Source organism: Peromyscus maniculatus, chromosome 20 (assembly GCF_049852395.1).
Source record: "Peromyscus maniculatus bairdii isolate BWxNUB_F1_BW_parent chromosome 20, HU_Pman_BW_mat_3.1, whole genome shotgun sequence".
Lineage (NCBI taxonomy): Eukaryota > Metazoa > Chordata > Mammalia > Rodentia > Cricetidae > Peromyscus > Peromyscus maniculatus.
In genome coordinates this window covers 8377529-8391171 of record NC_134871.1, presented here as the reverse complement: position 1 = coordinate 8391171, position 13643 = coordinate 8377529, and the positions used below count along the sequence as shown (strand labels likewise).

General features: G+C 41.5%; 1 protein-coding gene across 6 annotated transcripts in view; it reads left to right on the top strand.

The window, feature by feature from the left end:
- Positions 1-13643, top strand: part of Col14a1 (collagen type XIV alpha 1 chain) — a 201637-nt gene that overhangs the window by 86048 nt on the left and 101946 nt on the right. For 3 of the 6 annotated variants that reach the window (XM_076555764.1, XM_006982385.3, XM_076555765.1), the window contains exons 15-20: positions 1690-1816; positions 3018-3157; positions 4082-4214; positions 5415-5474; positions 6902-7044; positions 12414-12543. In XM_076555764.1, the coding sequence (XP_076411879.1) occupies positions 1690-1816; positions 3018-3157; positions 4082-4214; positions 5415-5474; positions 6902-7044; positions 12414-12543 (733 nt within the window). Of the gene's footprint in view, positions 1-1689; positions 1817-3017; positions 3158-4081; positions 4215-5414; positions 5475-6901; positions 7054-12413; positions 12544-13643 lie in introns of all 6 variants that reach the window. The other 3 variants (XM_016000928.3, XM_016000929.3, XM_042264652.2) reach the window with 1 other exon arrangement.

Sequence of the window (13643 nt, the reverse complement as noted above, 5' to 3'; positions counted from 1 at the left end):
GTTCACAACACCAGGAAACAATTCATAGACACCATTTTGGAAGATTTATATTGAATTAATATTTTAAATATGAATTTGTGGGTTTTGTGCACTTAAATAATGAAACATATGGTAAAAATGCATTTAAGACAATAGGGTTCAGAATCTGAACATCTGGGTTGAAGTCATAGGGTCTAGTTTGTACATTTTTGGGCAAGATCTTTAACTAATTTTTCCATCTTCAAATTGAGCAGAGAAATTCATATCCTTGGAGATTTGGGGAGGATCAAATGATTACTTAATACAGTGGATGTAGATAATGGCCAGGCAATACTAAACACTAAGCTCTAAGAATCATCTAGAATATTGCTGATCCTTCAGGAGGCTATAATCCTTATTTTCAGTGACTCTTGCCATGCAACACAGCAGCCTGTTGTTATGCAGTGCGGCTGGCCCTGCTTCTCTGTCATGTGGTGTCAGCGTACAGTGCATCCCTCCAGGAACTTGGCTGGGGCCGAGCTGCCAAAATGACCTCACTGCTGCTGGGTGTCTCAGTCCACTTAATAAAAGCAAAAAGGGAACCAAGTCCACCCCACAATTAGAGTGGCGAGAGGGTAAGGGGAGGGTCCTTCCCGCAGGGGCTCACAGTGAATGCAGAAGAGAGATGGAATGCACGGAGTTGAAGGCCCGTTGACAGCTAATGAACAGTTAAGTGGGAAAGGGACATTTCCTATTTTGGTAAAGGTCACATTGGCTATTATGAGCAGACATGGCGTTATTTACCTTTACATTAGGCATCAAGATAATACTTAAAATAAGGGATTGTATTGTATTGCTTTAAAACGCCTCTTGAAATTACTCTAAGTGGCCTCTAATTTGAGAAAGCCGGATTTCAGGTAAATATGGTTATTTCTTCAGTTTTCTAGACTACCACCAGGACTAAGGCATTTTACTTTATGACACTGTATTGTCATGAGGATTAGTTAAGACATACGTTAAGCTCATAGCTGTGGGTACCATAACCACAATCTATAATTTGATCTCCAAACTATGCAGCTTGGTAGCCCAGCACCAACCTCAATGATAAAGTCATGTCCATCCTTTGTCTTACCTTCAGGGTCATCTGTATGGAAATTTGTGGTCTAGATCCTGCCCTTATCTCCTCTTTGTACTTTCTTTCTTCAAAGCCTTTTTATCTAATATGCCCCTTGTCTCTTTCTTCAGGACTTGATTGTATTCATACATACACTCCCATGCACACACACACACACACACACACACACACACACTCCCATAATTACATCTTTCTGTGAAATATAAAGGAACATTGGAATGTTTACTCTTTCCTCTTGTGATAATATTTCTCTGCATGGTAGTTACCGTGCAATTATGATAAAGCTTGTGGAGTTAGTTGGAAGAGCCCAGGCCATGAAGCTCAAACTGTCTGCTCTTAGCGGACTTAGCTAGAATCTCTGTACAGTGTTCCATCAACCTCCTAAGTTGCACACACTTTACATACTGCCCGAGAAACAGCTGATAAGCAATGCAAGGAAGGTTAGAACGCATGCGCTTTGGCCCCTCTCTGGCTCTGTGATTCAGTGCTGTGCTTTACAGTAGGGACCGCCCTTCTGGCAGCCAAGCTGCAGATACTAAGATGACTTGTGTAGGGTGAGAGCATTGGGTATAGACTCTGGCTACTCTGTTTTACAGGTCGAAGTTGATCCCATCACTACGTTCCCTCTGAAAGGCTTGACCCCCCTCACGGACTACTCTATTGCCATTTTCTCCATCTATGAGGAGGGGCAGTCCCTGCCTCTGGTTGGAGAGTTTACTACAGGTAAGCCCCATTTTGGATGGAGAGGGTTTCAGACGCAACTGGTTAGCGAAACTGGGGCAACCTCCTCAACTGTGACTTTGAGTCCATATTAATGTTTAAGATATAAAATGAAAATAAACCCAAATCTCCTTATGGGGACTCTACTTGGATTTCTCTTGGTATTCTAACAGTTTTAAAATCACTGACTTCAAATAAACATCAATGACTTGAGTAGTTATTTTGGGTACATTGGATGTTATGCTTTCTGAGGTAAACTCCCAAAGTGTGTATGGTGTGAGAAGGTGGAATGAACAATCAGTGATATTTTGTCTCTGGTGCTGCCTACACCTCCATGTTAAAAAGGTGGAGGTTCTTCTCCAGGACTCCACTCATGACTGCAGAGCGATTTGATACAAAATGTAGAGATGGTTTCTCTAGGCTTTAAGGTGCCCTTTCCTCAAAATACTTGGAATATAAGGTCTCTCCAAAATAATGAATATGACATTTTTACTTTAAAATAATGTTTGTGTGTGTCCACGTGTGTGCTCATGCATGTGAGTGAGTGGGTGAGTGTGTGTGTGTGTGTGTGTGTGTGTGTGTGTGTGTGTGTGTGTGTGTGTGTGTGTGTGTGTAGGGCAGAGGACAGTCTTGCGTGTCAGCCTCAAGAGGATCATCCACTTTCTTTGAGACCCGTGGCTTTCATTGGCCCGGAACTCACTTATTAGACTAGACTAGCTGACCGGCAAACTTCAGAATCTTCGGTTTCTGTCTCTCCAGAGCTGTTGTTTACAGTCACCGGCCACTGCACACAGCGCTTTTACAAGGGTTCTGGGGTCGGTGGGGGTGGCCTGAGAACTCAGGTCCTCGTGTTTTTGAAACAAGCGCTTCACGAACTATCTTCTCAGCACCATTTTTATTTTTTTTTATACTTTATAAAAATGGCCCAATATAAACAATGTAAGAGTTCTGGAGTTACTGGAAACGTTTTAGAGAACATTATTTCTGTGGTTTCCCGAATTTATGCTGTTGGAAGGCACTGGAAACAGACATTCAAGCCACACTGATGGATCGAGGCTGGTCCCCAATCTTCTATGGTTTTCCAAAACCAAAAGCTCTCTCAGTCTTCCTATCCTATGCCCCCCCCCCCCCCCCCCGGGAACTCCTTGAATTTTGGTTTCTTGCCTTCTCATTTCTCAAACTCGATCTCCTCCATGGTTCACAGAGGAAGTTCCCGCCCAGCAATACTTGGAAATTGATGAGGTGAAGACAGACAGTTTTCGAGTGACCTGGCATCCTCTCTCGGCTGAGGAAGGGCAGCACAAGCTGATGTGGATTCCAGTCTATGGTGGGAAGACCCAGGAGGTGAGTTGACCCAGGAGCAAAAATTGATCCGAGCATGTTCCCTGGGAGTGAATGCCTACGGCTCCACCCAGGTTGGTCTTCATCTTGCAGGGCATGGCATTAGGCATTTCATAAGCCTCAAATAATACTATAGTTCAAAGATTAAAAATGTATCAGTACCAGGGATTTAATAATAAATCTCAGATTCCTTGACCCTCACAAATAAAATCTAATAAAACTTTGCAATGCTACTTTTACAACATTAATAATAAATTTGTTGAGGGAAGTGAAGGCAATAAGGTCCATAGTTTGCTTTTGAAAATGATTTCAGTATTTCACTATTTTATTGTTAGTTCTTGCTTACATACAGATTTTCTCCTACATGTTTTTCTTTTAACTTTCATTTCCCCCTTTAAAAATTTTTTTTTGAGTTTAAATATAGTTACATAATTTCCCTTCTCTCTCTCTCTCTCTCCCCTTTCCAAACCCTCCCATATACCCCTTCTTGCTATTTTGCAAATTCATGGCCTCTTTTTTCATTAATTGTTGTTACATACATATATGTACATGCATATATGTTGTACCTAAGGCTAAGGGATATTGCAGGAGATGGAATGGAAAGATCTTGAGAAGAAGATCAGGGAGTTTTCTATAAGCTTGTGTCTCCTAGAAATGTTAGCGGCTACACCCAGAAAGTCTCACCAACATGACTACCTAAACATGAGCAGAATAAGGAAGACAATAAATAGACATACCAGAGTAGACAGAGGAAGGACAGTGAGTTGTCAGCCCTATACAAAGAACTATAGGCAACTAAGGATTGCTGGGTTCAAGAGAAATAATCTTCCCCAGGGAAGAGCACACCCATTTGTTTTTCCAATATCAAGTGGTCAATCTCCCCCTTTCTTAAGTAACCCTAGTTACTAAGCATCAAGTGCTTTTCAGGTTGCCCTAAAGGAAGAGCAGGACTCCTACGTGATTGAAGGCCTGGATCCTGGAACTGAGTATGAAGTCTCACTGTTAGCTGTCCTCGATGACGGAAGTGAGAGTGAGGTGGTGACTGCTGTTGGGACCACACGTAAGTCCTGGTTTGCCCATGTTAAGTTCCCGTGTCCATCATCCACACAGCCAGTCTGTCTTCCCCTATTAGGCTTCAACTTTTCTTTGATCCTCCAGAATTTGTTTTATGTCTTATAGTTAGTGACATTCATGTGAGAAGCATCATAACTTCTCAGACTGTCATCGCAGTGAAGGCACCGAGCATTTCTGTCCTGTCCATTATTTTATTCTCCAGCACTGACCACTGTATTTGACATACCTTAGCTGTACCACATGCACTCACTGAATGGAAAGATAGATGAATAGATGGATATAATTATAAATGATCAAATTGGAGAATAAGCCAGATATTATTATAGCTAAGAGTTTCTGGAATTTTCCAAGTTGTAAGAAATTTTTGCAAAATTTACTCACTGATTAATATTCCCTTCTTTTCCCTTTTTGAAATCATATATTAACTACATCTTTCTTTTTAAAAAGTGAAGTATAACTACACATTACATTTTGTTAAATGGTATTCGGAAAACTTATTGGTGAGTGCAGTTGGGAGACTCTTATAAACTGAAGAAAGCGTGGTCCCGCACAGGGGAATTTGAAAGAGCACTGTTAGTGAGACAGAGAGACTGGGCCCAGTACCCCTGTGTCTTCAGTTGGTAGGGAAAGACTCTCCATTAAAGAGGCTGTGTCTTCAGAGAAGGCAATTCCCAAAGCTAGTATTTGATGACCTGCTAGATGGATGTGTTGATTGGCAAGTGAACGCAGCATATCACAGCCACTCCATTCCAGCATCCACCCATGGTAGATTCAGGACACAGACGATACACTGCCTGCTTGAGCATGTTACCCTCTTGGGTGGTCTTTTTTGGGGTAACCCTTTTTACAACTTGGTCTGCAATTTAATTGTCTTTAATTATCATGGTTATGCCCCTATTTTAAAAATAATTGTGAGGTTTCATAATTTTGTGGATGTAATTCAAGCACTTATCTGAGGTCTCTAGATGAGACAATAATGTCTTTTCAGTTCATCGTCCTTATCCGTTGAAACAACAGATACAATTGCCTTACAGCTCACCTTTTCTTCCTCACAAGAAGTCAAGTTTGTTGTGAGAAGAAAGTAAGGTAACATTGGTGCAAGTCCCTTCAGAAGCTATTCAATAGTTTATACAAATGTGGAGAATATTGTCTTTACATAATTTGTAAGTAATGAATTTTCTTTCAGTTGATGATTTTTGGACAGAAATACCCTCAACTGTAGAACCTACCAGTCCTGTGACTTCAGGTGAGGACCCACAGGGGCCTGTTTATCCTTAATAAGCTTGATTTAAACAGAAGTTATGTTTCCGGGTTTTATTTAGGTTTTGTTATTGATTAGAAAAGAGATGTTCTTCCCTTGTTTTCTTGCAGACAGTTCATGTGTCACCAACCTTGGAGCTTTACATCTTCTCTTCCACAGAGCGCCACTCAGTCTCCTAGTTCACCGTCATTAAAGTGCTCTGCCTTTTCCTCTTCCATCTTCGATTCTCATTCACCTTCCTGAGGCTGTTAACCCTGCAACACCCACGGGGGTCTTCATCTCCTTAGCTGCTGTTGCTCTCTGTGGAGAACTATTCACACCACTTTTACTCATTTCTGTTGGGATCTGAGACTTGGCTTTCGTAGTGTTAGTCCCTAACCAGTAGGTTCTCTTCTCCTCTAAGCTTTTCTCTCTACTGCAGTACACCTCCCAGCTATCTGCCTGAGTTAAATAAGTGAAACACACCTTTATCTCCACATCTAAAACACTTCAGTGGCTCTTCATTACCCTTCACCCACTCATTCATTTATTTATTCTTCAGCTAATCTTTATTTGGAACTTAAGCTCTCTTTGTTGGAACACACAAGTTCTCTCTTGATAGTTTCTGTTTTCATTCTTGGCACTCGAGTTCTGGAACTCTGCCTTGAACTGAGAATTTCCCATAATCCCCCTGTCAGGTAGTATACCAGGGTTATACCAGTTAAGACTCTTAGCGACTCTGTGTCCTTTTTGAATTTTTTTCTCAAGACTTAATCATGCATGTGTCAAAGATCTACCTAATATGGCATTAAAGACAGGTCCCATGAATGTTTTTATGAGTGAATGAATGAGAAGAAAGGAAACATAAAGTCGAGATGGACAGGAGGGGAGGAAGTCAGTGTAGAAGGGAGAATTAAAAAAATGGAACATATCAGGGAAGAGATAGATACCTTGGCAGATGAAGATAAATGTTCCAGTGAACACAGGTGAAGAACTTTGGGCAAATATCCCAGAAAAAAAATAACATGTGTGTGAAAAGATAACTTGTGTTGGCCAAAAAGATAAAGGCAGCCTGTGTTGGGGAGCTGCTGTAGAGCAAGTAGGGTTAAAATAGATGGGGTGGAGGGTGGTGGTGGATGTTTGTTGGCTGTTGCATCACACTGGAGAGTGGTGAGATCTGGTACCCCAAACCCACTTCTCTAAGAGATAGCTAGTATGAGGTCCCCAGAACCATGGTCCCTCTTGAGTTTAGTCCAGTGACTTTCCTTCAGTTCTCTGCCAGCCACAAACATGGAGCGCCTGCTTCACGTGGGCGTCCCTCAGAGGGCTGCACTGAATGATGCTGGATGTGCTACCCCACAGATAGTATCTGTGTCTCCTTTTGGGTTATGATGGGCTACAAGTTCTTTAATATGTGGTTGTATTTATTCCAGTTCTCCAGACAGGAATCAGAAACCTGGTTGTAGATGATGAAACTGCTACTAGCCTGCGGGTCACGTGGGACATTTCTGACAGCAATGTGGAGGAGTTTAGGGTGACCTACCTGACAGCCCAAGGGGACCCTATGGAAGAAGTGGTAGGAACGGTCTGTATAAACTATGCCTGACCAGGAGTCCCACAGCCTTTGTTGGTGCATCTACCACGGCTGTCTGTGGAGATGAACAAGCTTTCTTACTCATTGCTTGCTGACTCCATGTCTGCAGAAACTAATGTTTTTGCTTAACCCAAACTTCACTGTTGGTTCCGTCACATCCTTTCTAACTCGAAAACCTGCCTCACATGATTTGCTTCAAGCTAATCAAGCCTCTGCAGCTTTCTCCTAGTATTGCCTTTGCTAACATAAATAGGGTTATAATAGAGCCATTAGGCCAGGCATGGTGACATGTGCCTGTAGTGCCTAGGGAGGCTGATGCAGGAGGATCACTCGAAACCAGGAGTTGGAGACCAGCTGGCAACACAGCATGACCCTGTCTATTTCAAAAGCAAATGAAATCAAGATAAGACAAAGAACCATTGCACACTTATATTTGTATACACGAATGTAGATATGTAGATGCATATGTAAAATTTCAAGGCAGGGATTAAACTTTTTTTTTTTTGGAAGTCAACTCTAAAGCTTTTAAGCAAAGCACACAAGAGTAGTCTAACAGTTTACCATTTTTTTCCACTGATGTCAATTCATTTTGAGCATATTCTTAAATATTTTTCATTTATTCTTAATCATGGGCATCTCTTCTCAGGGATGTGTGACACATTTTCTTCAAGTTGTTTTGCGTACATTTCTATGTGGCAAACCTGGTACACTCTTAATCATGACTTCCCCAGGTTTCCTTAGTTTATAACATATTGTCCCCTTAGGAATTATTTCTTATACATGTGTTCAGACCAAGGAGAGCACCCCAGTTATCAGTGGAAGGTGTTTGACTTCTTACTCACAGCATCTGCTCTATTTATTACTACAATATATCATTACTAAACTTTTTTCTGGTACTGTGTCATTTTTAATGCTCTACGGAGGAAGTCTCCAAAACTCATCATTGCTCCAGAATAACATTGCCCGCCCCTTGGCTTTTTAACTTATGAAGACTTTTTTGAGGAAAAGCAATTGTTTGAGCCCAACATTATTTATTTCCAGGCAATGGGAGAAACATTGCAAGGCAGAGTGATGGCCTCCAAGGCCTTGTACATAATGGATCACCAGCAGGTTCATGCCATTGATCTGAGAGTGTTTCTGGAGAGCTAATGGACACTTGGTTCAGATTGCATTGTAATTTCCCTCTGACAACAAATACATTCCAAATGATTCATGATTGGCAAATTTAAAAAGTTATGCTTAGGTGTGGCAATTAAATATGATATTTGGGCATTTCATTTTCCCTGCTATTATCCCACTACTATAATTTTATTCCTAAAAATAAGGACCCACAGAGACCTCTCAGTATGAGACGCTTTTCTTTGAGTTTTCAGGAAGCTCATTTAGCTTCTTGGTGCTAATTCCTGCTGATTTGGAAAAAGTAACAATTTAATCTCACATGTGCACTTGTAAACTCTGCAAAGTGAAATAATAATAACATTTACTTTGGGTGGCTTCTAGATTGTGGTCCCTCCGAGAATTTCTTTTATTTAGGGCTATTTATATTTGAAACACTTGGATACCCAAGTGAAGGGAAACAGATAAAGAGTCTTAGTCTGTCCCAGCTAAACAAAGCTTTAAAGAAAATGAGAAAATATTGACAAGTTTACTGTGCAGTGGACTGCTTGTTTCCTACCATGTAAAAGGAATCCTAGTGGGAGTCTTCAAATCCCAAGCTCCTTCCGTGAATTCTAATTAAATTAGACTCCTGCATGCAACTTACAGGCACTTTATGAATTAATAGGCTGGCTTGAGGATTGAGAATTTATAGATGTATTTTATCAAATGCTACTGCAGTATAAATCCAGTGACGTATTATTTTAATTCTTTAGCTAATTAGATAATTGTGTGTGAGTGAGACACACACACAGACACACAGACACACAGACACACACACACACACACACACACACACACGCTCTATGCTTTCCCAGGAAAGATGGATGGCTAAGATATACTATGAAAGCAAAGAAGAAAATGTAACCTGATAATAGACATATTTTCTTTTACCATGTTTCCAAGTTTTCTTTCACTGTTACTGATTGTAGTTGCATGGGCAAAGGATGAGACAATACTCAGGTTGGAGAACTGTGAACCCCATATAACATTTGTAAACCAAAGAGGGGCTGAATTTACCAGTTAGGGTATGTGAATTACTTCCGCACTTTTAGGCATAATCAAGTCTAACAAGTACTTCAAAGAAAAAAATAAACTGAACTCTAACATGTAAAAGTAGCTGTCAATATTTCACAAGGATTGACTTTCACAGTGCTCTCAGCCATGAAGAGGCAACAATGGCAGTGACCTCAAGGCTGTTGTTAGAGTAGAGGTGTCTCTCTGTGAAAGGCTGGTTGGGGTTCCAGCATCCTATAGCCCACGTGTCATTGTTAACCACAAACTGAATTCTGATTGGTGAACATTGTCCAAAGAGGGGCTATTTAAAGTGTGCCTTAGTCTCCTACAGGGTGGGTCCAGATATTAAGACTGACATCCATTTGCTGTTGCTGCAATAAGCTCGGTGCTAAAGTTTTCCTGGTCCTGCCTGGCCCACAGTCAGGACAAATCTCTCTCACCCGCCAGTCCTGCAGCTTTTCAGACCCAACCAAGTAAACACAGAGAGACTTATATTATTTATAAACTGTATGGCCATGGCAGGCTTCTTGCTATCTGTTCTTATATCTTAAATTAACCCATTTTGGGCTGGAGAGGTGGCTCAGAGGTTAAGAGCACTGGCTGTTCTTCCAGAGGTCCAGAGTTCAATCCCCAGCAACCACATGGTAGCTCCCAACCATCTATAATGAGAGCTGGTGCCCTCTTCTGGCATGTAGACAGAACACTGTATGTGTAATAAATAAATAAATCTTAAAAAATGAAGAAAAATAAATACATGTATAAAAGAAATTTAGATTTAAAAAATTAACCCATTTCTATAAATCTATACCTTGCCTCATGGCTCATGGCTTACCGGTACTTTACATCCTGCTGCTCACGGCGGAGGCTGGCAGCATCTCTCTGCCTCAGCCTTCCACTTCCCAGAATTCTCCTCTTTCCTTGTCCTGCCTATACTTCCTGCCTGGCTACTGGCCAATCAGCACTTTATTTATCAATCAATCATCCACAGCATAAGCCAAGCTTTAGTGTATTTACTATATATATCCAGCAATGGATTGGAATTAAAATAGTGCCACCAACACCACTCTGCATCATTCTTCATGACTGGATGGAGATCATGGTCTAAAAATAGAATTTTGTAAGCGGGGAAACACAGCAAAATGCAGGGACTCTAGTTCCTTCTACAGGTCACAGCTTCTTGTGTGTGATCCAGACAGCTCTGCTAGACCCAGACAGAAGAGTTACATGCCAGAAAAAATTAAAAACATGACGCTTCCTAGGGGTGTTTGCATCCCATTTAATCACGGACATCTTTTATAGATAGATGTGTCTTAAAAATGAAAAGCACCATGTGCTAGGACTGCAGCATTTGTTTTCAAGTAGGAGCTTCTATTAATAAACATAATTTTATTCCCCTCTACTTAAACAAGCGGAGACTGAACTAAATGAAATTTGCATACCCTAGAGGGAATTTCTGTTTCACTCTTGGGAATGAATATCAGGGTGAAAAAGTTTCGTTCTTCCTACTTGTGTGGCATGAACCCCAAGGTTTAAGCAAGGCCTAGGTCAGATCTCTGAGGTTTCAGTATGGCTCCTGTACTGGGCCATGTGGGTCTGTTTCCACATCTACAAAATGAGTGTGATAGCCCTACTTTAAAAAGTTTTGGCTACCACGAAGTAACTTAATGGATTCAGATTCTTCTAGTAGCACCTGGCACGAGCTCTTTGGTGCTTAATGAGGGCTGTTGTTGTAAACTGCAGCAACTACTTTCTGGCAAGCAGTGGGAATCCTCCAGAGTGCTCACACTGCTTTACAGTATTTGACAGGCTAAATTTGATTGGCAACAAGGCCACATGCTTCTCAGTGTGAGACCTGACCTTACTTAAAGAGTATCTACATGGGTGGTTTGCTCGGCAGCTTGGAATGAAAGCCTGGGCTCTGCTCCAGCATTCTGCTGAAGAGAGACACCCCTAAGGAAGCTACCCTGATGGGGCCATACATGTTGGGGCATCCTTCATGCTGGGGTCGACTAACTCATTCTAGATTAAAACGGAGCTGTTTTTATAATTGCTTCCCAAGATCCCACACGATGCAACCTGCACATTCTAGTGTCCCCTTCAATGCTGAGCAGAAGTAGCTCACCCAAGGCAGACTTCCTTGATTGTATACAAGACTATGGCATGTTGAAACTTAACGGTATCGTGGCAATAGCTGCTCCTGGGTTCACCACATGGTTCTCTAGGACTTATTCCATGATGGATGGGTTCCTTCCTTCACTCAGAAGGAGACAGCATGGCCTCAGCCTGCTGGCATCTCACCCAGCCGTGGAATGGAAAACCTCTCTGGCTGTCCTGGTCTTGTGACTCTTTTAAGCCCCCTTGGGTCAGTTCCTACATCCTCACATTTTTTCCCAGTGATTATTAAGTTCCCAACAGCCCAGAGAAGTGCCAGAATTTAACTACTGGAGCACAAGCACAATATTTTGTAGTGGAGATGTGGTCTGAAACAGTCTCTTAGAAACACCAAAATCGTACTGTATGCCACGTGGCACATGGCGCACCAGCTGGTGCGGGGTCCGCCTCGCCTCTGGATTTCTTTTTCTGGCATCTTTAGTGACAGGAGGATAGTGGATCCAGATGGAGCAAGGACATCTCCTTTCAGATGTAAGAAAGCTGCCGCAGTTTTTAGTGTTGCTGCTAAATATGTTTAAACTCAAAAAACTTGGCTCACAGTGCTTGACTCTGTTGCTCTTGGCTGCCATGCATCCCTTCTAATTGAAAGAATAAAATGTTGGGGTCAGGTTATCACTGAGGAAGGAAAATCAGGGAGGGTGGATTCACAAGAGGATGCTCAAGTCATTTCAGAACAGATAAGCAACAGTCTGTGTTGTAGAATGAGTATGTTAACCATAAGCACCTGCTGGCTGTGCAGATGGTCATGCAGTCTCCTCCATAACTGTTGAGAGGACACCGAGAGGAGATATCCTGTGGAGTTAATCCTCCCATATTAGAGATTACAGACTAATGTTTTGGTGAGGCGCATGATGGGGAAATGCTCTTGCATGAATGCCTTTCCCTTTCTCTGCACTCTCAAAGACTGTCTCACCCCTGAAGTTTTCAGTGTCTATAGTCTCACTTCTTTGATAGTTCAGGGGGAACAGGAGGTCTTACAAGGTCATGGTACTTTACTTTCTGCTCAGATTATGGTGCCTGGAATGCAGAACAATATCCTGCTGAAGACTCTAATTCCAGACACTGAATACAAAGTCACAGTGACTCCCATCTACACCACGGGAGAAGGTGTCAGCGTCTCTGCCCCTGGGAGAACTTGTAAGTGAATCTTTATCTCCTTCACCTATGATGGGTAAAGTATAGTGCAATGTAAGGGCAATGTAAGATTAGGGACCAGAAAATCTGTCTGAATCTTGACTCCACACCCAGAAACAGTGAATTTGGGCAAGCTATTTAGCATGAATAGGCTCCAGTTTTATTTTCTGTAAAAGCTGAAATGCTCAACAGAATTTATCTTTTGGCGACATCTCATAACTCATCACAAGTCCTGGAGATTCACCAAGGTAGAATCTTCAGGCCCTTGAACTTTCTCCATGTTTTGTGGGACCACAACAATCTAAGTCTCTTGGTGGTGCCCTCGTCCTCCTCCTCCTCTTCTTTTCCTTTTGTAGGCATAGTTTTATTTTTTAAATAAGCATACGCAAATGTGCTTTCTTTTGATTACACTTCTGTGAGTTTTAACACATGGATGGGATGGGTTCATGTAACCATCACTACTACAGTAGAAAAACAGAAAGCAATTATATAATTCCCCAAAGCTTCTTATGCTGCTAATACTCTGTAGTACTGTCTTGCCCATAGACCCACCCCCTAGCAACCTCTGTTGTTTCAAATTACTCAGCTTTTTGTTTTTGTAGCACGCTAACTGAGACAATCAACTAAAAAGAGGGAAGGTTTATTTCCTTCCACAGTTTCAGAGGTTCTAATTTCTGGGAGCCCATCTATACACTTCACTTTAATATGCTAACCTCTGACAGTACCATGTGGTCCCAGGAGGCATCCTAAAACAGTTAAGATGCACTGACCATAGTTAAATGAGGAATCAGCACCACTAACTCTTTTCTGTCTTTTTTGCCATTATTAATGCCTATTCTTACATAGACCACCCCAGAATTTAGTGGCTTCAAACAGTGACTATACTTATTATATTATATTTTTTGACACTGTGGGTCAGGAAATCAGGCCTTGCTAGGAAATTCTTTTGCACCAAATAATGAAATAAATTATGTATATACATATATATTACATATGCATACACACATATAATATATATATATATATAATGATATAAATTATCATTACTTACTGGTATTGACATTGTTGGTGGGTTGGTCTATATGCCTGAGGACAGCTATAGG